The 18,812-nt window shown below is 36.3% G+C and overlaps 1 protein-coding gene across 5 annotated transcripts in view; it reads right to left on the reverse strand.

The window, feature by feature from the left end:
* The window catches only part of CHN1 (chimerin 1), a 197,951-nt gene that overhangs the window by 101,462 nt on the left and 77,677 nt on the right, over positions 1-18,812 (reverse strand). For all 5 annotated transcript variants that reach the window (XM_007965409.3, XM_073019827.1, XM_073019830.1 and 2 more), the window contains 2 exons: positions 14,145-14,176; positions 10,635-10,748 (listed from right to left, as the gene is read on the reverse strand). In XM_007965409.3, the coding sequence (XP_007963600.1) occupies positions 10,635-10,748; positions 14,145-14,176 (146 nt within the window). The remainder of the gene's footprint in view (positions 1-10,634; positions 10,749-14,144; positions 14,177-18,812) is intronic.

Raw genomic sequence — 18,812 nt, forward strand, 5'->3', positions numbered from 1 at the left:
ATTTCAGTTTTTTTTTTTTTTTACCATATCTATGTGTTGCTTTTATAATAGAAATACAATAAATTACATAGATGCAAATATGCTGTTATTTTTATAAAGAATTATTGTTTTTTTGATAAGTTATACAAAGTTACTATAAAATTATTTTTATAAGTACAAATAACTACCAAGTGATCTTATAATGGGATTTTTGTTTAAATTATTAAACTTCAAATGCACTTAATTTGGCTTTTCTCTTTTGAGAGTGGTGGGGGTGGAAAGTGAACCCTTGAGAGTAAGTTGGAATAAACCTTATCCTTAAAGGCTTTAAACAAGGTATATCTGTTTATAAAAATAGTAATGTGCTGATAACTTTAAAGTCTTAATTACTAAAATGGCACTGATTTAAAAACTGAGTTTACTTGTGTGTCACACCTCTTGACAACTTAGAAAAAGTGCTGCATGTTTTTTGAGATATATATATATATTTTTGTTGTTTGTTTGTTTGTTTTGAGATGGAGTTTTGCTCTTGTTGCCCAGGCTGGAGTGCAATGGTGTGATCTCGGCTCACCTCAACCTCCACCTCCCAGGTTCAAGCGATTCTCCTGCCTCAGCCTCCCGAGTAGCTGGGATTACAGGCATGTGCCACCACGCCTGGCTAATTTTGTATTTTTAGTAAAGATGGGGTTTCTCCATGTTAGGCTGGTCTCGAACTCTCAACCTCAGGTGATCCACCCACCTTGGCCTCCTAAAGTGCTGGGATTACAGGCGTGAGCCACCAGGCCCAGCCAAATATTGTTTTTAAACAAGTTATATTTCTCAGTTTTTTTGCTGTTTGTTCTTGAGCAAGTTAAGCCTTAGTTTTCTCATCTGTAAAATGGGGAAAATAATAGTATCTACCACATGGTCTTATTTTATAGATAAAACTTAGTTTTCCAACCTGTTGCCAAGAACAGAGGTTACGGGTTATAAGACAGCAAATCTGTCCAGCCCTTTCAGAGGCCAGAAAGTATCTGATACACTGAAGTCCTTGAGCCATTCACACTGGGCCATGATCAATCTCATACATTTACCTTAATGTACCACACAACATTATCACTTTGTATGGGTGTGGCAGTATGAAAAAAGTTTGGGTTATCTAAAAGATAATTCACATAAAGTATTTACCATAATGCCTGGAAGAGTAAATATTTGGAAATGTTAGCTATTATTATATTTATAAAACTGTTAAGTCCATTAATAAAATATTTGTTGGCTCCAAATCATTCACAGAAAAGGAATCACATTATCCACCTATGCTAGGACTGTATCTAGTTACTAAAAAAGATATTAAGAGAATCTAGCATGTCTTCCACTGTACCTTAAAGCAGATACACAAATGAGATTCTAGCTCTTCTTTGCAAAGTAGATAACTGGAGAGACAGTCATCCTCTTTATGTAAAAGTTTCTATTAGCCCCAAAATGTACTTGAAACTCAACTCTACCCTTAAATAATAAAATTTGCTTTATACCATGCCTTAAAAATACAAACGCCAAAAAGACCTTGAAATCAGCTTTTTGGCTTTCTCTGCCTTCTACTTTAAATCCACTGCTATGTATGCATACTTTTGAGAGAGAATTAAAGATTGAATAGACAGAATACTAGTGAATAAAAACCATGCTGAGGATATAATGTTTTTAAAGATAGCACTTCACATATACTAGGATGTCTATATTCAAAGAGACATAACACAAGTGTTGAAAAAGACGTGAAGAAACCGGAACCTTCATACACCACTGGTGGGACCATAATGATATAACCACTTTGGAAAACCATTCCATGATTCCTCAAAGATTCCTAAAAAGGTTACTTTTGAGTTACAATATGACCCAGCAACTTCACTCCTAGGTATATACCCAAAAGAAATAAAAACATATGTTTATACAAAAACTTGTACACAATTTTATTCTAATAACGTTATTTACAGCAGTATTATTAATAATAGCTAAAAAATAGAAACTCAAATGTCCATCAACTACTGGAATATTTTTCTAATATTATTCATCAGTAAAAAGGAATAAAGTACTTATACATGCTACAGCATCGATAAACTTTGAAAACATTATGCTAAGGGAAAAACGTCAGTCACAAAAGAACGTATATTATATAATGCCATTTATATGAAATGTCTAGGTTGTTTACATCAATAGAGACAAAAGTAGATTAGTGGTTGCCTAGGGCTGGGAGAGCTGAGGAGAAACGGAAAGTGAGGGTAAATGGGTACAGAGGTTCTTTTCAGGGTGATTAAATGTTCTAAAATTGATTACGTCATAATTTTGTGAATGTACTAAAAACCACTGAACTGTACACTTGAAATAGGCGAATTCCTATGCTACATAACTGAAGAAACAGTTTTTAAAAAGTAAGATATGAGAACACGCAAAAGCCATGCTTGCAAATAAAGAAAAAAAAAAGGTGCAATTTTATAATACATAGAAACAGTGCTTGGTTGCCTTCAGTAGATGTTTCATGACACTCTTTGGATAGGAGGCAAGTCTTTTTTGGTCCAGGAAAAAAAATCAGAAAACAGGAAGAAAAAGGATCAGTGAGGCAATTAACCCTTGACATTTTTTCTCTATCAAGTTAACACTTTAGTAAGCAGTGGTTTTAGGTTCACTGATCAAAAAAGGGTGTCTTTTAAAAAGGGGGGAAAAATGAGGGCTGGGGAGTACATGTTTATCTGAATTTACCAAATAGAAGAAACCTGGTAGATTTTCTTCCTTCTTTTTCTCCCAGTAGTACCAGCACTTAATCTTAATTTGTTAATTGAAAATGAGAAATAATAACTCAAAGGCTCTCAGCACTCAGCCTATATATTTTAAGTTTTCCCACTCTGTACACAGACAACATGGGAAGCCATGCTTGGTGAGCATGAGGTCCAGAGCAAGAGGAACTGAGGGACTGAATGTTGAATGGAACATTTCTCAAAGTGTGCACCACTGAGAAAGTCCATGGAAAGGGGGTCTCATGATCAAATGAGTTTGGGAAATGCAGTACACTCCTATTAACAATACTCATAGGCTCTGGGAACTACTACTGGAAAAAACATTCAGTTGATTACGTTTAATGACAGAGAGACCCACATGGCTCCTTCTTCCTCTCCATGCCAGCGACAGCACTGCCAATGCTGGTCAAGACTCCCTTCCCGTATAGACCTTGGATGGAACAGAGGCCTCTATGACTTTTCTTTCTATTGCCCCAGGGCTGACCAATCCTTCTCCCAAGGAATTATTTAAATAAATTGATACATTCTGTTTAGTGTCAAATCTTTGGAGATTTAGGAGGTATCATCTTTTGTTTTGACCCAAGGTTACAACTAATGTCTTCATTTCTTCTCAAAATAAAAATAGCTCTTTTGGTTTTTTCTGTTTGTAAAATGACACACGTTCATTGTAAAAAAAAAAAAAAAATCAGGTAACTCAAAAAATACAAAGTAGTAACAATCATGTTTAAGTTAGTCACTAAGCAATAAACACCAAACATTTTGATGATCATTCTTTTAGACACTGTTCTACTTAAATATACACCTATAGGTACGAAATTTTATATAAGTAATATGATACTATATACATACTATTCTGTATAATAAATTTTATTTTTCAGATTGATAAAAGTTATGTTTCTGAATTTCTGAAATGTGACATATTTTTAAAAGAAAATATAATTTTCCCAAACATCATGTTTTTTACAGGATTTATCATTTGTTCTCAATTACTAAAATTTTTCCAAATAATTCTTACATTATTGTCAGCATAAAATCAACAGGAAAGTGCCAAGTATTGTAGGTATAAGGCATTCTCTGGAGTATGTCCAAATATGCCCTAAAATATCCAGATATAGAGTTTGGGGATTATCAAGACTCTTGCACATGTCACTTTGTTCTTCTCCCAATTTAGAGAAGCTAAAATGAGTCAGATTAACAGAAATGTCTCTGGAGTTGCCAAATTTGGAGTTAACAGTTCTCCTCAAAGTGAACCCTTTAAAATCTATATAGTATACAGAAGCCCTTTTAAATATCAGTTCTCCATAGCCAAAGAAAAACTGCTTACTAAATTAATCATCTAAATAATTCTGGTAAAACATAGTTCCTACCACCCTTTCCACTCAGCATTCTAATTCCTCCAGCAAATCTTTCTAAACTGTAAATGTAACCCTTATTGTCTTCTACCAAAAGCCTTCAATTTCCTACAGATAAAGTCCAAATTCTTAAGCATGAAATTCTAGGCTCTCCTGGCACACTAAGTGCTAAAATTTCCCCTGCTCCCAGTCCCTCAACAGACTGCCATACACAAAATGCTCCATGGTGTTCTACATTACGGCACCATTTCTTCTTCCCAAAATGCTTGTTTTTCATCATATTCTACCCTTTTACTTGGTAAGCCAGTCTACCTTTAAGAGTTAGCTTAAATGTCTTCTTTCTTGACCCACTTGAATAGTATCTGGCACAATATAAAAGCTCAATAAGTGCTGCTCTTTTGATAATTCAGAATCTGGAGAATTATTTCAATTGTCCAATTTAACAGTGAAGAGCAAGCCCCTTCAATTTCCATGAAAAGGCCTTGACACATATTAGTGACATACCAGGAATAAATTTTTTAGATATTAATAAAAATCTATGGATTTCATTGTGCTAAAATTATTAATATAATTAGGTTTTCCATATCACCTTTAAAATACTGACCTAAAGTCAGTTTGGAAAACAACATTTCAAATCAAATTTCTAAAATATTATAGACAAAAGAACATTATCAAAACATGTTTTACAAAACTCTTTGATGCCTGCCTTCACATAAAACTGTCTTTGGAACTCACACTTGATTTTCTTACTACAGTATTTACTAAAGCTAAAATTAGATATACAACTTTAGTAAGAGATTGACCAGAGCTAAAATATTTGAAAAATTACACCATGGGTTGATCTGCCTAACAAAGAAATTGCTTTCTAAGTACAGCCTGTACTTGGCTATGGTTAACTATCTAAATGGTATACACGTTCCCTTCCTTCCTCCAACCTTCTTCCTTCACTTAAAACAAGAAAAGAAAACCAGATTTTGTTTGGTCATTCATTCTTCCTTCCAAAGCCTTCTTTCAGAAGAAGCTGACCCATTTCCCAGTTCTAGGAGCAGGTGCTAGGTTAGACAAGCAATCAGTACATGCATTTCCCTGAGATGTTATTGGTCCAGGAACGGGAAAGGCAGACTCATGTTAGCCCTATCAACCTGAAGGAAAGGATGCATACTGCCAGAGAGAAGAGAGGTTCCCTTACACTCTCCTGCTGGGCATAAACAAAAAAGCTTACAATTCTGATTGCACTGGCAGCCACCTTTTGACCGCAAGGAAAATCAACCTTAGACTGAAGCTGATGCTGTGACTGGCCATGAATACAAACAGAAAGATCACAAGTCCTTCACAACATCACTAGAATACTGACCATCTATGTTATTATTACATTTCTGAACTTAGTATGTGAGATATTACCTTAAATAACTTATGTCTAAGTGAGCAGAGTTTGCTTATTTTGAATGTCAGGTAATACTTGCGGCTGAAAGCATCTCAATCGATAGAGAACATGATTCTTGAAAGTGGGATGCTGCTAATAACAGAATTTTAAAGGGTCTCTTTTGAGATATACTGGAATTATTATCCCCATTTTATAAACAGGAAACTAAAGCATGAAAAGGTTAAATATACAAAATAAGGTCAGGCAACTAGAATGCAGGTTTGTCTAATTCTAAAGTCTACACTACAACCTCATTTCCAAAGTTCTAACAGTGAGAGTGGGTAACTGCAATTCTTTTCTGATAGTTTTTTTTAAAATCTCAATTCCTTATTCTCTCTGATTTTCCTCTATTCTTTCAATCTATACATTACATAGAAAGTGTTCCTGTTTAAGTTAACATTTTAAATGTTTCTTTTTCCAGTTTTAGTAAAATACACACAAGATTTATTTTTCTTAGTAAAAATGAACTAATTTAGCAGCTCAAGTCATTGTGAAAAAGGGGTATTTTATGTCAAAGGGAGCCAACATTGACAGAGGGCCCAATAATAAGTCAAAGTTAATGCATAACTTTAGTCTTATGCCACATTAAATGTCCAATAGTGATAAAGAATTCTTTTTTTTTTTTTTAATTTCCAAGAAAACTCTTGGAGAGTCTAAGCAAATGTGCTCTGCAATACATGGATGACTTAGGAGAAATAATAGAAAGATCTTAATTTTAGGCTATAATTCACCTATTTGCATTATTTTTGTCAAAGGAGGAAAAGTAAACAGTCATTAGGATAAAAATGATACAAATTTGTTGAGTTAGTAAAGGCCTTTTGGCATTTACAGCAATCCCCCCAAAAATAAAATGTTTAGATAAAAATAGCAGGAAAAAAATTAGTTCTGAATGGGTTATGATTGCATTTATGCCCATAAATTGTTTAGGTTTTTATCCAGGACAGTGGTGACAATGAGAAAGTAGATATCAAATATTTAAAAGATTTCATATATTCACTCATATTAGCTCTCCACAAGGTTTTTCACCTCCTTAAACTTCACTATTTCCAAAAATCAAATGAATACTCTGGAACTAAATAACATAGTATTTGACATTAAAAACTCAATGGATGGGTCTAACAGCAGATCAGAAACAGCAGAAGTCAGGAATAGTAAACCAGAAAAATGGCCCATAGAAAATGTCCAAACTCAACCTAGTATTTTTTTCTTTTAGTGAGAAAAACTAGAGTGCCTTATAAAACATATCTTTTAAATAATTAATTCTAAAATGATGAAAGCCATGTGTTTTCAATCAAACTGCTTAAATTATTTTAGGTTACTTTAACTGATATTTGCCATATCTCATTAAACTACAATGAATACAAATGTTGTCAAAATCAGTATACAGAAAATCTGAGAATCCCTTTGAAACACTTCATGAGTCATAACCAAGTGCCTGGCTAGCATCTTCTTTACAACTACACACTCTGAACATGCAAATGTCTGTCTATATGCTTCCCTTGTGTGACAAATTTTCACTGAGTCAAAATCATTTTTCCTGAGTCAAGAGATGAATATGAGCATAGGTAGGAAAGCCAGACAAGGCTCAGCCTAAAATTTAGGCTGGATGGGGCATGAAAGAGGATGCAAATGAAGAGCAAAAAATATCTCACCCATAGAACATCTGACATGCCACATGGTGAAAACTTCTTTTCTGACTGCAGATAGTTGGTATTGTAACAGCACACATACAATACACACTTCCCTAAAGAGCACCTCATAGCATTCATTAGGGTCCTCAGTGGAGGGCTAGTCCCTTTTAAGTCAAGGAGAGATCCCAATGTGTGAGGGAGGTGTGTTCTTTGAAACTCTGTGCCTTCCTTAACCTTACAACCTCGCTGATCACACCATCGGATTTTCAGGTGGATCATTTATATTACTGGGGAGGATACATCAGAGGGATGAAGCTGGACACACAGATATTTCTTAGGCAGTTACTCAACTAGTCCAGGAAGTGGCTTAGGGTTGAAAAGGAGGGGTAATTTTGAGAAATATTTAACAAATAAGATTGTTGGATTTGGCTGTGTGATATGAGCAAGAAAGAAAAAGTCCTCTTAATCATTATCATACAGGTACAGTACCCAGGGCTTGCCAGGGTCTAAGAAAAGTGAGAAATATAAAAATACAAAAAATATGAAATATGAAAAGAAAGATATGGCTCCAAAACACAAAAAAAGAAAATTATAAAACTAAAGCTAATTTCAAAAGCAATTTACATAAAATCTTTACACAATTTTAACAGCAGAAAATATGTATTGATATGAAGTACAGTGTGTGGTATAATGTAAGGTAGGGGCCTTTAGATGAATAGTGCCAGGCCTTACAAATATACAATAAAATATACCTAAAAGAAAAAGTGAAAATAATTTCTTGGTTTCTGTTTTATGGAATCGACTGATAATAGTGTCACCAGCTAACAAAGGAAATATAGATACCACTGTATATTTGGGAGAAAAGCGTTGAGTTCAGTTTTAGATATATTGAGATTGAGGTGTCTACGAGGAATCAAGTTCAAGGACTTATTCCTAATTTTAGAGGCCCCAGTTGACACAGTAAATGCATAAAGAACACTGATGGGTATAAAATAGACAAACTGGATACCCCTTAATGGATTATGTGTATGTTAAAAACAAACTGATGCGAACTGGGAGAATCATCAGGTGAAATGCGAGTATCAGATAAGAATAATACATATATCAATACAACTTCTATTTCAGATTTTGCTTAACACTTCTCAGCCATACAATAAGTTTAAAGCAAGGAAACTGTCAATCATATTTGGGCACATAAATTACTCAATGTATATTATGAATAAAATTCCTCTATCTATGACCACTACAGCCCCCTTTTACTCACTATTATTTCTTTTCCAAGTAATGATTTTATGGCCATTTTCAGTAACAAAAGAAAGGCTGTAAGTTACCCCAGAGATATGAATTTGAAACATTACCATCAAGATTTACTGGGCCAAAGTGGATGGGAAGTGATTATAAATGTAAAGCCATGAGTAGAAAGAGAGAGGGCAAGAAGGCGGGAATGAGAAAGAGATAGGGAGGTCTGGGCGCTACTTTTCTCCAAACTAAATCCTTAGTCTTCAAGTATTTGCTGGTATCAGCTGGTGAAAACTGTGTGACAGATATAAGATGATAGGCAATGTGGTGTAATGTGGTGAAAGTACCTGAATTTTGCAATTAGGAAAAATTGAGTTCAAATTAAAGTTTTATAACTTCTATGTGATCCTGGAGAAATGCAGGGGAAATGGCAACCAAGGGGAAAGAAAAAGAGGTTTCTGTTTCTCATTTTACCCCACCTTCTTCCTTCCTTATTCTGGACCACCAGCATTTACATCAAGGCTGTTTACCATAGATAATCAGATGACCAGACTATTTGGAAATACGGTGGTGAAGAATTCTAGAATTATAGTATGTTAGGAGTAGAAAGATGAAGAAACCAACTTCAAGAAATTCTGTGATTTGCCCCAAATCAGTCTTCTAATTCAATTAATGATAAATTAAATAGGTATTTGAATTACCATGCCAGAATTTTTTTTCCTGTATACCACAATTTAAACCTGAAAAAAACAGTATAATTAAGTAATTGAAGGGGAATTTACACTTTATAATTTACCATAGAAAGCAAATTTCCATGAACTCCTGTAGCAAGCTCTATTCTCCAAGTATTTAATTATTTCAGCATTCAGTATGAAATAATACTGAATTATATCATTCTATTTAACAGAAAGATTAATATCAAATCTTGTGGACAGGAATCAGAGCAGGCCCTGCTCACTCACACAGGTATAAGTGATTGGAGAAGGAATTAGACATGTTAGTCCTAAACATTAACATCAACTTTCTATCCTCTATTTGTGACTACCAAAAGAAATTTCATATATTTGATCTCTGTCTTCAGAAGTCTCTGCTTTTAAGTCTTTTCCAAATAGATGAATGTATACATGAATGAACAAATAAAGGGATGAACAAAGACAATAGATAATTACTCCAAGCCTTTGGTGAGGCAGCAATGTAGAACAATTAAGAGCAAAGACTCCGAAGTCAGACAATCTGGGTTCAAATAGCAGCAGTACAACTTATTAAATGTGTGACCTTCACCAAGTTACTCAATCTTCATCCAGGTCATCTGTTTCCTCATCTGTAAAATGGGGGGTAATAACAATACACAGAGTTGTTGTGAGGATTAAATAAGGTCAGAGGCCTGGCATAAGGTAAGTACAAAGGATAAGTATGCTCTTGTATTACTGTTCTTACTGTTGGGTTATTATTGCAGGATTAACAGGAGTATTTGTCTCTGGGCACTGTACTGTAAGCTAAGAACAGCCAAAACACTCAGTGAAGATCAGCTGATAGGGAAGAGCCAAGAGCTCCCAAGAAAAACTGCTCCAACCAAAAGGCAACCTAAGAGAAATGGCACTGACTTTAGTTTTACAAGTTATGAAGATCTTTTCTCTTGGTCTCTTTCCTTATTCAAGAAATTGATCGAAGCTGACAAGCTAGACAAACAGTAAAGAAGGGGTAAGATGGAATGGAAGGAAGCAGCTCCCCCAAAATGCTTTAAAAGTTGTTCAGGCCAGGTGTGGTGGTTCATGCCTATAAACCCAGGACTTTGGGAGGCTGAGGTGGGTGAACCACGAGGTCAAGAGATCAAGACCATCCTGGCCAACATGGTGAAACCCCGTCTCTACTAAAAATGCAAAAATTAGCTGGGCGTGTTGGCACACGCCTGTAATCCCAGCTGCTCAGGAGCTGAGGCAGGAGAATCGCTTGAACCTGGGAGGTGGAGGTTGCAGTGAGCCGAGATCGTGCCACTGAAAGCCTGGCAAGAGTGAGATTCCGTCTCAAAAAAAATAAATAAATAAAAAAGTTTTTCTATTCTTAATTACTGAGTGCTACCATTTACGAGGAATTTTTAAAGGGTCTCAAAGCTATTAAAATGGTAATTAGATCCCAAGAAAACAAGAACCAATTCAATTACATGCTGGATGCTTTTAAAATTGAAAGCTCTCTATTAAGAGAGTTTTAAATAAAGCACAGTAGTAATTGCAGGCCCATGACCAACCTTAAAGCCAAAGTGTAGGTCCCTGGCTGCCGCTGGCTCTCCCGGATGAGGTAGCTCCCCTCAGCCACAATCAAGAGCTGGTCGGCTGCTTCTCTGGAGATCATGCCATGAAACCTAAGGAACAAAGTCTATTCAGAAACTGTGCTTTCTACATTTTTCAATAAAACAAGATAAAACAACATCCCACTACCACCACCTTCTCCTGTTGTTTTCTAGACAAAGTACTGCCACATAATGGAGGGGAAGCACTTGGGTTTAACTATGCTTGTGTTTCTCTGGGCCTGGCCCCCAGCCAGCTTCTCTGTGGTGATAAGAACAGCACCAAAGGACTACCCAATCCAGTTAACAACCATGGAATCAAAATCCACATCCATCTAAGGGAAGATCAACCACCTCTCTCAAGAGGACAATTCCTTTCTTATGTATCCATTTAACCATACGGCTTGCTTAAAAAAAACAAAACAAAAACAAAAAAACCACCCAGAAATGTATCCTATTTTCCTTTCTTCCCATTAGTAGCACTGCTCCAAAATTTTGGCTCTGAGTCCATGTTGGCAATTTTCCAGGACCCCGGGTTGTCCTTAATTGGCATGATTGCCCAATAATGTGCATAATCTGCGTTACTGAACACTCAAGCCCAAAGCAAACAAGTATAATACTTGTTTTCATTCCCTGCTAAAACCTTATCTTTGATTAACACAGAAAAATAGAGAAAGAATAAACATAAATAACATAAATAACATGCTCTTTACACAAACACAGATGAATCTATAACAATCTGGCATAAAACACTGAAAAAAAATGTCAGTGACACATATTAAAAATAAAAAACCATCTTACATTTGTATAGCGATTTACAATTTACAAAGAACCTATATGTCCTTGTATAACTCAAAGATAATGAAGGAATTCAGGACATATCACCCCAAAATATGCCACTTTGCTGTATCAAGTATTTTGAGCTGAAGGCACTTTAAAAATATCAAATGCAGTGACAGGCTTTCTCTGACTCTCCCTATCTACCTAAAGACAGATCATCCAAAAGGAACTCAATTGTTATCAATGCCCTCCCATCAGTTTCAGCAACCAGGGAAGACTGACTCTTATAGAGGAGAGGAGACTAAAAGTCAACAACATACTCAGACAAACTCTGTCACAAACTACTATTTACTTTCCCGTCAATGGCCAGAAACTTCCCTCCCATTCCCGTTATGATGGCATACAAACTCTCAAATCTCACTTTTTGGAGTGGTATTCACTTTATTTTTTTCTGTGATGCCCCTGTGCAAGTAGTATTAAAAATTAATAAATTTGTATGCCTTCTCTCCTGTTAATCTGCACATTGTTTGCTTATTTCATAGACCCAGCTCTCAAACATAGGAGGTAGAGGGAAAGTCTTTCCCCCCCTACAATAACCTCAATGACCCACTGCTCAAAAGAAATTTTACAGCTTTTACTGGTACTAAAGAAACAATAGTCACTTGAATTTGGAATGATACATTTAAAAGGTGTTGAAATGGCACTTTAATAATTCAGGAACATTATGAGGGACAAGAGGAAATTTTCTGGAGTTTTTCCTAATAGGGATGGTTCAGTCTCTCAATTTAAGTCTTCAAACAGTTCACAGTAGGCATGTTCAAATCATGACAGCTAGGTTTACAATGGGCTCCTGAATTTCTTATCTCCATAAATTTCCCAATCTTTGAGAACTAGGTCCAAAGGCTAATGCTCTGAATCTGCTGGAAGCAAGGAGATGGTAACCTATCCCTTGCTATTTAGCACATTGGTATATATTTTAACTTTACATAATATCAAATAATACAGTTGGTAAAATATAGTTATCTATTTGTTTAAAAATTCAATTAACTGGCCAGGCACAATAGCTCATGCCTCTAATCTCAGCATTTTGGAAAGCCAAGGCGGGTGGATCAACTGAGGTCAGGAGTTTGAGACTAGCCTGGCCAACATGGTGAAACCCCATCTCTACTAAAAACACAAAAAATTAGCCGGGCGTGGTGACAGGTGCCTGTAGTCTCAACTACTCGGGAGGCTGAGGTAGGAGAACCGCCTGAACCCAGGAGGTTTTGTAATTTTTAAAACCTCATTGCAGGCTGGGTGCAGTCGCTCATGCCTATAATCCCAACACTTTGGGAAGCTGAGACGGGTGGATAACCTGAAGTCAGGAGTTCAAGACCAGTCTGACCAACACGGTGAAACCCCGTCTCTACTAAAAATACAAAAAATTATGGGGCGTAGTGGCGGTGCCTGCAATCCCAGTTACCCGGGAGGCTGAGGCAGGAGAATCGCTTGAACCCGGGAGGCGGAGGTTACAGTGAACTGAGATCGCACCATTATACTCCAGCCTGGACAACAAGAGCGAAACTCCATCTTAAAAAAAAAAAAAAAAAAAAAAAAAAAAAAAAATTCAATTAACTTAAAAGAAAACAAATTCTGAAACAAAACTTGACAATATATTTAAAGAATTTTAAAACTATTTGCACAAGTTAATCAAAAATTTCTAACTCCCCAAGACCCCATGTACTGAGATGTTTCCTATGGTGTTACTTCCAATAGTATAGTTTAAAAGCAACCTATAACACCAAAAGCAGAAGAATGACTATATAAATTACAATACAACTGTACTGTAGAATACCAGTGGTTCTTAATTTTGAAATCACCCTTTCATCAACTCATAGGTGTGCATCTGTAATCCATTCCTACATCCTGAAAACATATAGAATTTGAAATAATTTAAAAATATTTGTTACGTATACTTTTATCTGATATGATCTCCAGTCATAAAAAACAATTTTGAGGAATGATGAGATTATGAGTGATTTTTATTCTTTTCCCCAAAGTGCTACATTTCTGTTTTTCAATAACCTGAAAAATTAAGGACTTTAAAAATCATTGCATTTTTCACAAAACAGAAAAATGCTCATTGTCAATTTTAAATGGTAACAATCAGGCTATAAAATGGTATGTATAATATCTCAATTTGGTTCAAATCCATTAGGAAAATATTTCTTCAGATAGTAATACTTCAAATTGCTAACATTAGTTGTTTCTCAGTAGCATGAATTATATTTTTCTCATAATAAACGCATACTATTTAAGAAAATCTGAAAAATAAAAATATATAGAATAAATCACCCACATCCCACTGTACATACATGTGTGCATATGTACATGTCTATATGCCTAATATACATGTACAGAAAAACACAAATATGTACATTTTCCTCATATACATCTAAGATTATTTACTTGTATGGTTTGCATCCTTAACATTATTGCATGTACATTTTCCCATGCTATTTTCTTATTTATGCTTGTCTTTATTGTCTATATTGTTCACCAATTAGATCACATTAGAAATTTTTAAGAAATAAATGTAACTCCACCGAACTTGAATACTTCTTCCTCTTGCTTTCATTTAAAAGCATCCATTTACCCTGTCTCTTTTACATATGCCAATCTATAAAATGATTTCTAATAATTCATACTTACTCTCTTCCATAATACTTTGGTCTGTTTTCTACCTATTGGGAAGGGAAAAAAAGGCATATTTGTAAAAATGCAAATGTGCAGAACATAATTCAACATTTTGTGCATGTGACAAACTAAAGCATATATTAAAAAAAGAATTCAAATAACAGAGTATGGAGTCCCAGTTCTACCAGCAGGTTACCTGTGCCATTTGGACTGGTCACTTAATCTCTCCAGACCTATTTCTTATTTACAAAATGCTGTGTATGTAGTCGGACTAAACTATCTTTAATTTCTAGAATCTAATGAGCTGAAAAATATTTCACTTTATTCAAGAGTAAACATAACACCCCAAAACATATAGCCACAATTGTGACACACTCAATTGTAGCTTTCTCCCCCATCCTCCCCTGCTATTCCTCTCCCTCTTGCTCCAGACTCTCCATTCTGTTAGCATCTCCATATACTCTTGCCCTTCTGTTCTCCCATCATCTCTTCCCTCACCACAGCTTGTCAGGGCATGCGTGCTGGCTATAGCTAAGAAAAGCCCCAGCAAGGTAAATGCCCAGGAATTTTCACAGGAAGATTGAGGGCATGTACCCCACTCATTCAAAATACACTCACTGAACAGCAAATATGTGACAGGCATTGTTCTACCTGGAGGGACACATTACTATATAAGACCAAAATTCTTTCGGAACTTACATTCTAATAGTGACAGACAGATAATAAAGAAGTTTAAAAAACAAAATAGAAAGTAGTAGTAAATACTGTAATGAAAATAGGAGTGGGTAACAAAAGGGAAGACCAGTGAGGTACTTATTAAGCTGGGTGGTTAGCAAAGCTCTCTCTGAGATGACATTTAAACTGAGTCCTGAATGACAAGATGCCAACTCTGACTACAAAATCATAGGAACAGCAAAAAAGCTTTTCCCTAGTAGGTACTTTGATGACACCACATACTATGTTATTGAGCTCTTGCTATTTGCTACGCGTTTAGTTACATTTAAAGATCACTGAATCCTCAAAATAAGAGGAATTATTCTACTTTTTATGAAATAGTACTATCATCCTCATTTTATTTTTCTTGGCAAAATTCACCTTTTCTTTCAAATGTGCTTATAATTAACAAATAAAAGGGGTATGTGTGGTGTATTATGGTATATGGCATGATGTTGTGATATTTGTATATATTGTAGGATGGCTAAAACAAGCTAACTAACACACATTACTTCACATACTTTTTTTTTTGTGGTTAGAACACATAAAATTTACTCTCAACAATTTTCAGTATATAATACATTGTTATTAACTGTAGTCATTAAGTTGTACAATAGATCTCTTGAACATATTCCTCCAACCTAAATGAAATTTTGTATCCTTTAACCAGTATCTCCTGAATTCCCACCCCAACCACGTTCTTTCCTTCTCCTTCCCTCTGCCACTGATAACCACTATTCTACTTCTTGCTACTACAAATTAAACGTTTTTAGATTCCACAAGTGAGATCATGCAGTATTTGTCCTTCTGGGCCTGCCTTGTTTCACTTAACATAAATGAAGTCCTCTAAGTTCATCCCTGTTGTTGCAAATGACAGGACTTCCTTTTGTATTCAATTTGAAATAAACAGTATTCCACTGTATACTGAAATGGAATATACAGTATTCCATTATGTATTTATACACCACATTTTCTGTATGCATTCATTAACTGATGAACACTTAGGTTGGTTCCGTATCTTGGATACTATGAATAATGCTGCAATGAACATGGGAGTGCAGATATTTCATCAACATATTAATTTCATTTCCTTTGGGTATACACCAACTAGTGAGATTGCAGAATCATGGTAGTGGAGAAACTGAGCATCCGAGAGATTACATAACTTATTCAAGGTTACTTGTTCAAACGGTGGGGCTCAAGGCACAATTGGGATTCTTAAGAATGGCAAAAAGGGAACACGCCCTCTGTCTATTTAACACTGACTCATGTGAATTTGGTTAAATATGGCAGTTCCCAAAGCAACTCAAAGCCTATCTTTTCAGTGATCTCCCTTAGTTCTGCATATAGCTTGCATGCCAAGTCTGGTATTGTTTTCAGCAAACTTGATATATTTACTCACAGCATAGAAAAACTTTTGTTTCAATAAAAAATTGTTCTTCATCTATAGCAGTGATTCCCAACATTTTTAGCACTGGGGACTGGTTTTGTGGAAAACAAATTTTCCATGGACCGGGGCAGGGGTAGGGGTATAGTTTCAGGATGATTCAAGCACATTGCACTTACGGTGCACTTTATTTCTATTATTATTATATACTCACCACAATGTAGAATCAGTGGGAGCCCTGAGCTTGTTTTCCTGCAACTAGACGGTCCCATGTGGGGGTGACAGGAGACAGTGACAGATCATCAAGCACTGGATTCTCATAAGGGGCATGCAACTTAGGTCCCCTGGCATGTGCAGTTCACAATAGGGTTCATGTTCCCATGAGTCTAATACAGCCACTGATCTGAGAGGAGGCGGAGCTCAGGCAGTAATGTGAACAACCGGGAGTGGCTGCAGATGAAGCTTCACTGGCTCACCTACCACTCACCTCCTGCTGTGCAGCCCGGTTCCTAACAGGCCACAGAGTGGTACTGGTCCATGGCCTGGGGACTGGGGATACCTAATCTATAGCATACCCTACTGGCTTATCAGATTCTAGCCCAGTGTCTTGTGTCTGAGCTATTTTGGTGCTGCCTAAGTTGTAGGTAACTAATAGATACATTTTTTCCTGCACATTGGTGGTTGAACTGACTTTTCCCCTACCCTCTCTCCGAGTGGAAAAACTAGTTTTGTCTCCATGTGCAATTCATCTCAATATTCCTTGACTCCATATAAGAGTTTTTGGCATTTTCCTTTCAACTGATTATAACATCTGCCTAGTTCTCTCCTATCTTACAAGTAAAATAAATTTTTAACATGTGTTCATTTTCAAATCTATAGGAGAGTCATGATTTTAACTTTTCATAAAAATTATACTGTATTAGTTCATCCTCACACTGTTAATAAAGACATACGTGATGAAACTGGGTAATTTATAAAGGAAAGAGGTTTAATTAACTCACAGTTCCGCATGGCTGGGGAGGTTTCAGGAAACTTACAACCATGGCAGAAGGGGGAGCAAATAGGTCCTTCTTCATATGGCGGCAGCAAGGAGAAGTGCCAAGCAAAAGAGGGAAAAGCCCCTTATAAAACCATCAGATCTTGTGAGAACTCACTCACTATCACGAGAACAGCATAAAGGTAACTGCTCCGATGATTCAATTACCTCCCACCGGGTCCCTCGCCCAACACATGGGGATTATGGGAACTACAATTCAAGATAAGATTTGGGTGAGGACACAGCCAAACCATATCATATACTTAAATAATACTTTATCCCTCATGAATATTCTGTTATCTGTGAGGTTGTGGTCAGGTTATTTATTATCTTCCCAAGGTGAGTTCCACCTGATTTGGCCTTGTTCCATAATAATTTCTCTGCTCATAAAACTCAATGTACTAAGAATATGCCAGCTGACTCCTACAGCTACAGATGATGGCTATTCTAGTTTTAGTCCAGAGCTTATAGAGTGGGGTCAGGCAACTGCTTGAGAATAAATCTTTGCTTACGAAGATGAAATTTCAATGTTTAAGTCTTAGAGAATTAATTTTCTATAGCATTATGTGATAAAATGTTACTCAAAAGAATCATTTAGCAGTGTTCTTTCCAACTAAAAATATGAAGATGCTCAGTATTTACTCTAGAGGAAGATATACGTGTACATGTACACATGAAAACGTGAATAAGAATGTTCTCATATGCACTCTTCATAGTCATTTTTTTTTTGAGACGGAGTCTCGCCCTGTCGCCCAGGCTGGAGTGCAGTGGACGAATCTAAGGTCACTGCAAGCTTCGCCTCCCAGGTTTACACCATTCTGCCTCAGCCTCCTGAGTAGCTGGGACTACAGGCGCCCGCCACCTCGCCCGGCTAGTTTTTTGTATTTTTTAGTAGAGGCGGAGTTTCACCATGTTAGCCAGGATGGTCTCGATCTCCTGACCTTGTGATCCGCCCGTCTTGGCCTCCCAAAGTGCTGGGATTACAGGCTTGACATAGTCATTTTTAAAATGGGGCAGTCAGACATGGTGGCTCATGCCTGTAATCCCAGTACTTTGGGAGATCAAGGTAGGAGAACTGCTTGAGGCCACAAACTCAAGGCTAGCCTAGCAACATAGCAAGACCCCCATCTCTACAAAATATTTTAAAAATATTTTTTTGGTGGTGGCACGTGCCTGAAGTCCTAGCTAGTCAGAAGGCTGAGGGGAGAGGATTGCCTGAGCCCAGGAGGTTGACGCTGCAGTGAGCCATGATCACATCACTGCACTCTCAGCCTGAGTGACAGAGTAAGACCCTGTCATTCATTTATTCATTCATTCACTCATACATAAACAAACAGAAATATTTTAAATATACACCAATAGGGCAATAACTAACCTGATTTATAATATAAATAACATACACAGTTTGAAGGAATAATGTAGATCTATCGGGACTAACATGGCAAAATCATTAAGACAAACTATTGAATACAAACATAAATTATGAAATAACAATACAGAATGACACCATTTAGGAAAAAGCACATATACACATGATACGTATTTA

This window comes from Chlorocebus sabaeus, chromosome 10 (genome assembly GCF_047675955.1).
Source record: "Chlorocebus sabaeus isolate Y175 chromosome 10, mChlSab1.0.hap1, whole genome shotgun sequence".
NCBI classification, from domain to species: domain Eukaryota; kingdom Metazoa; phylum Chordata; class Mammalia; order Primates; family Cercopithecidae; genus Chlorocebus; species Chlorocebus sabaeus.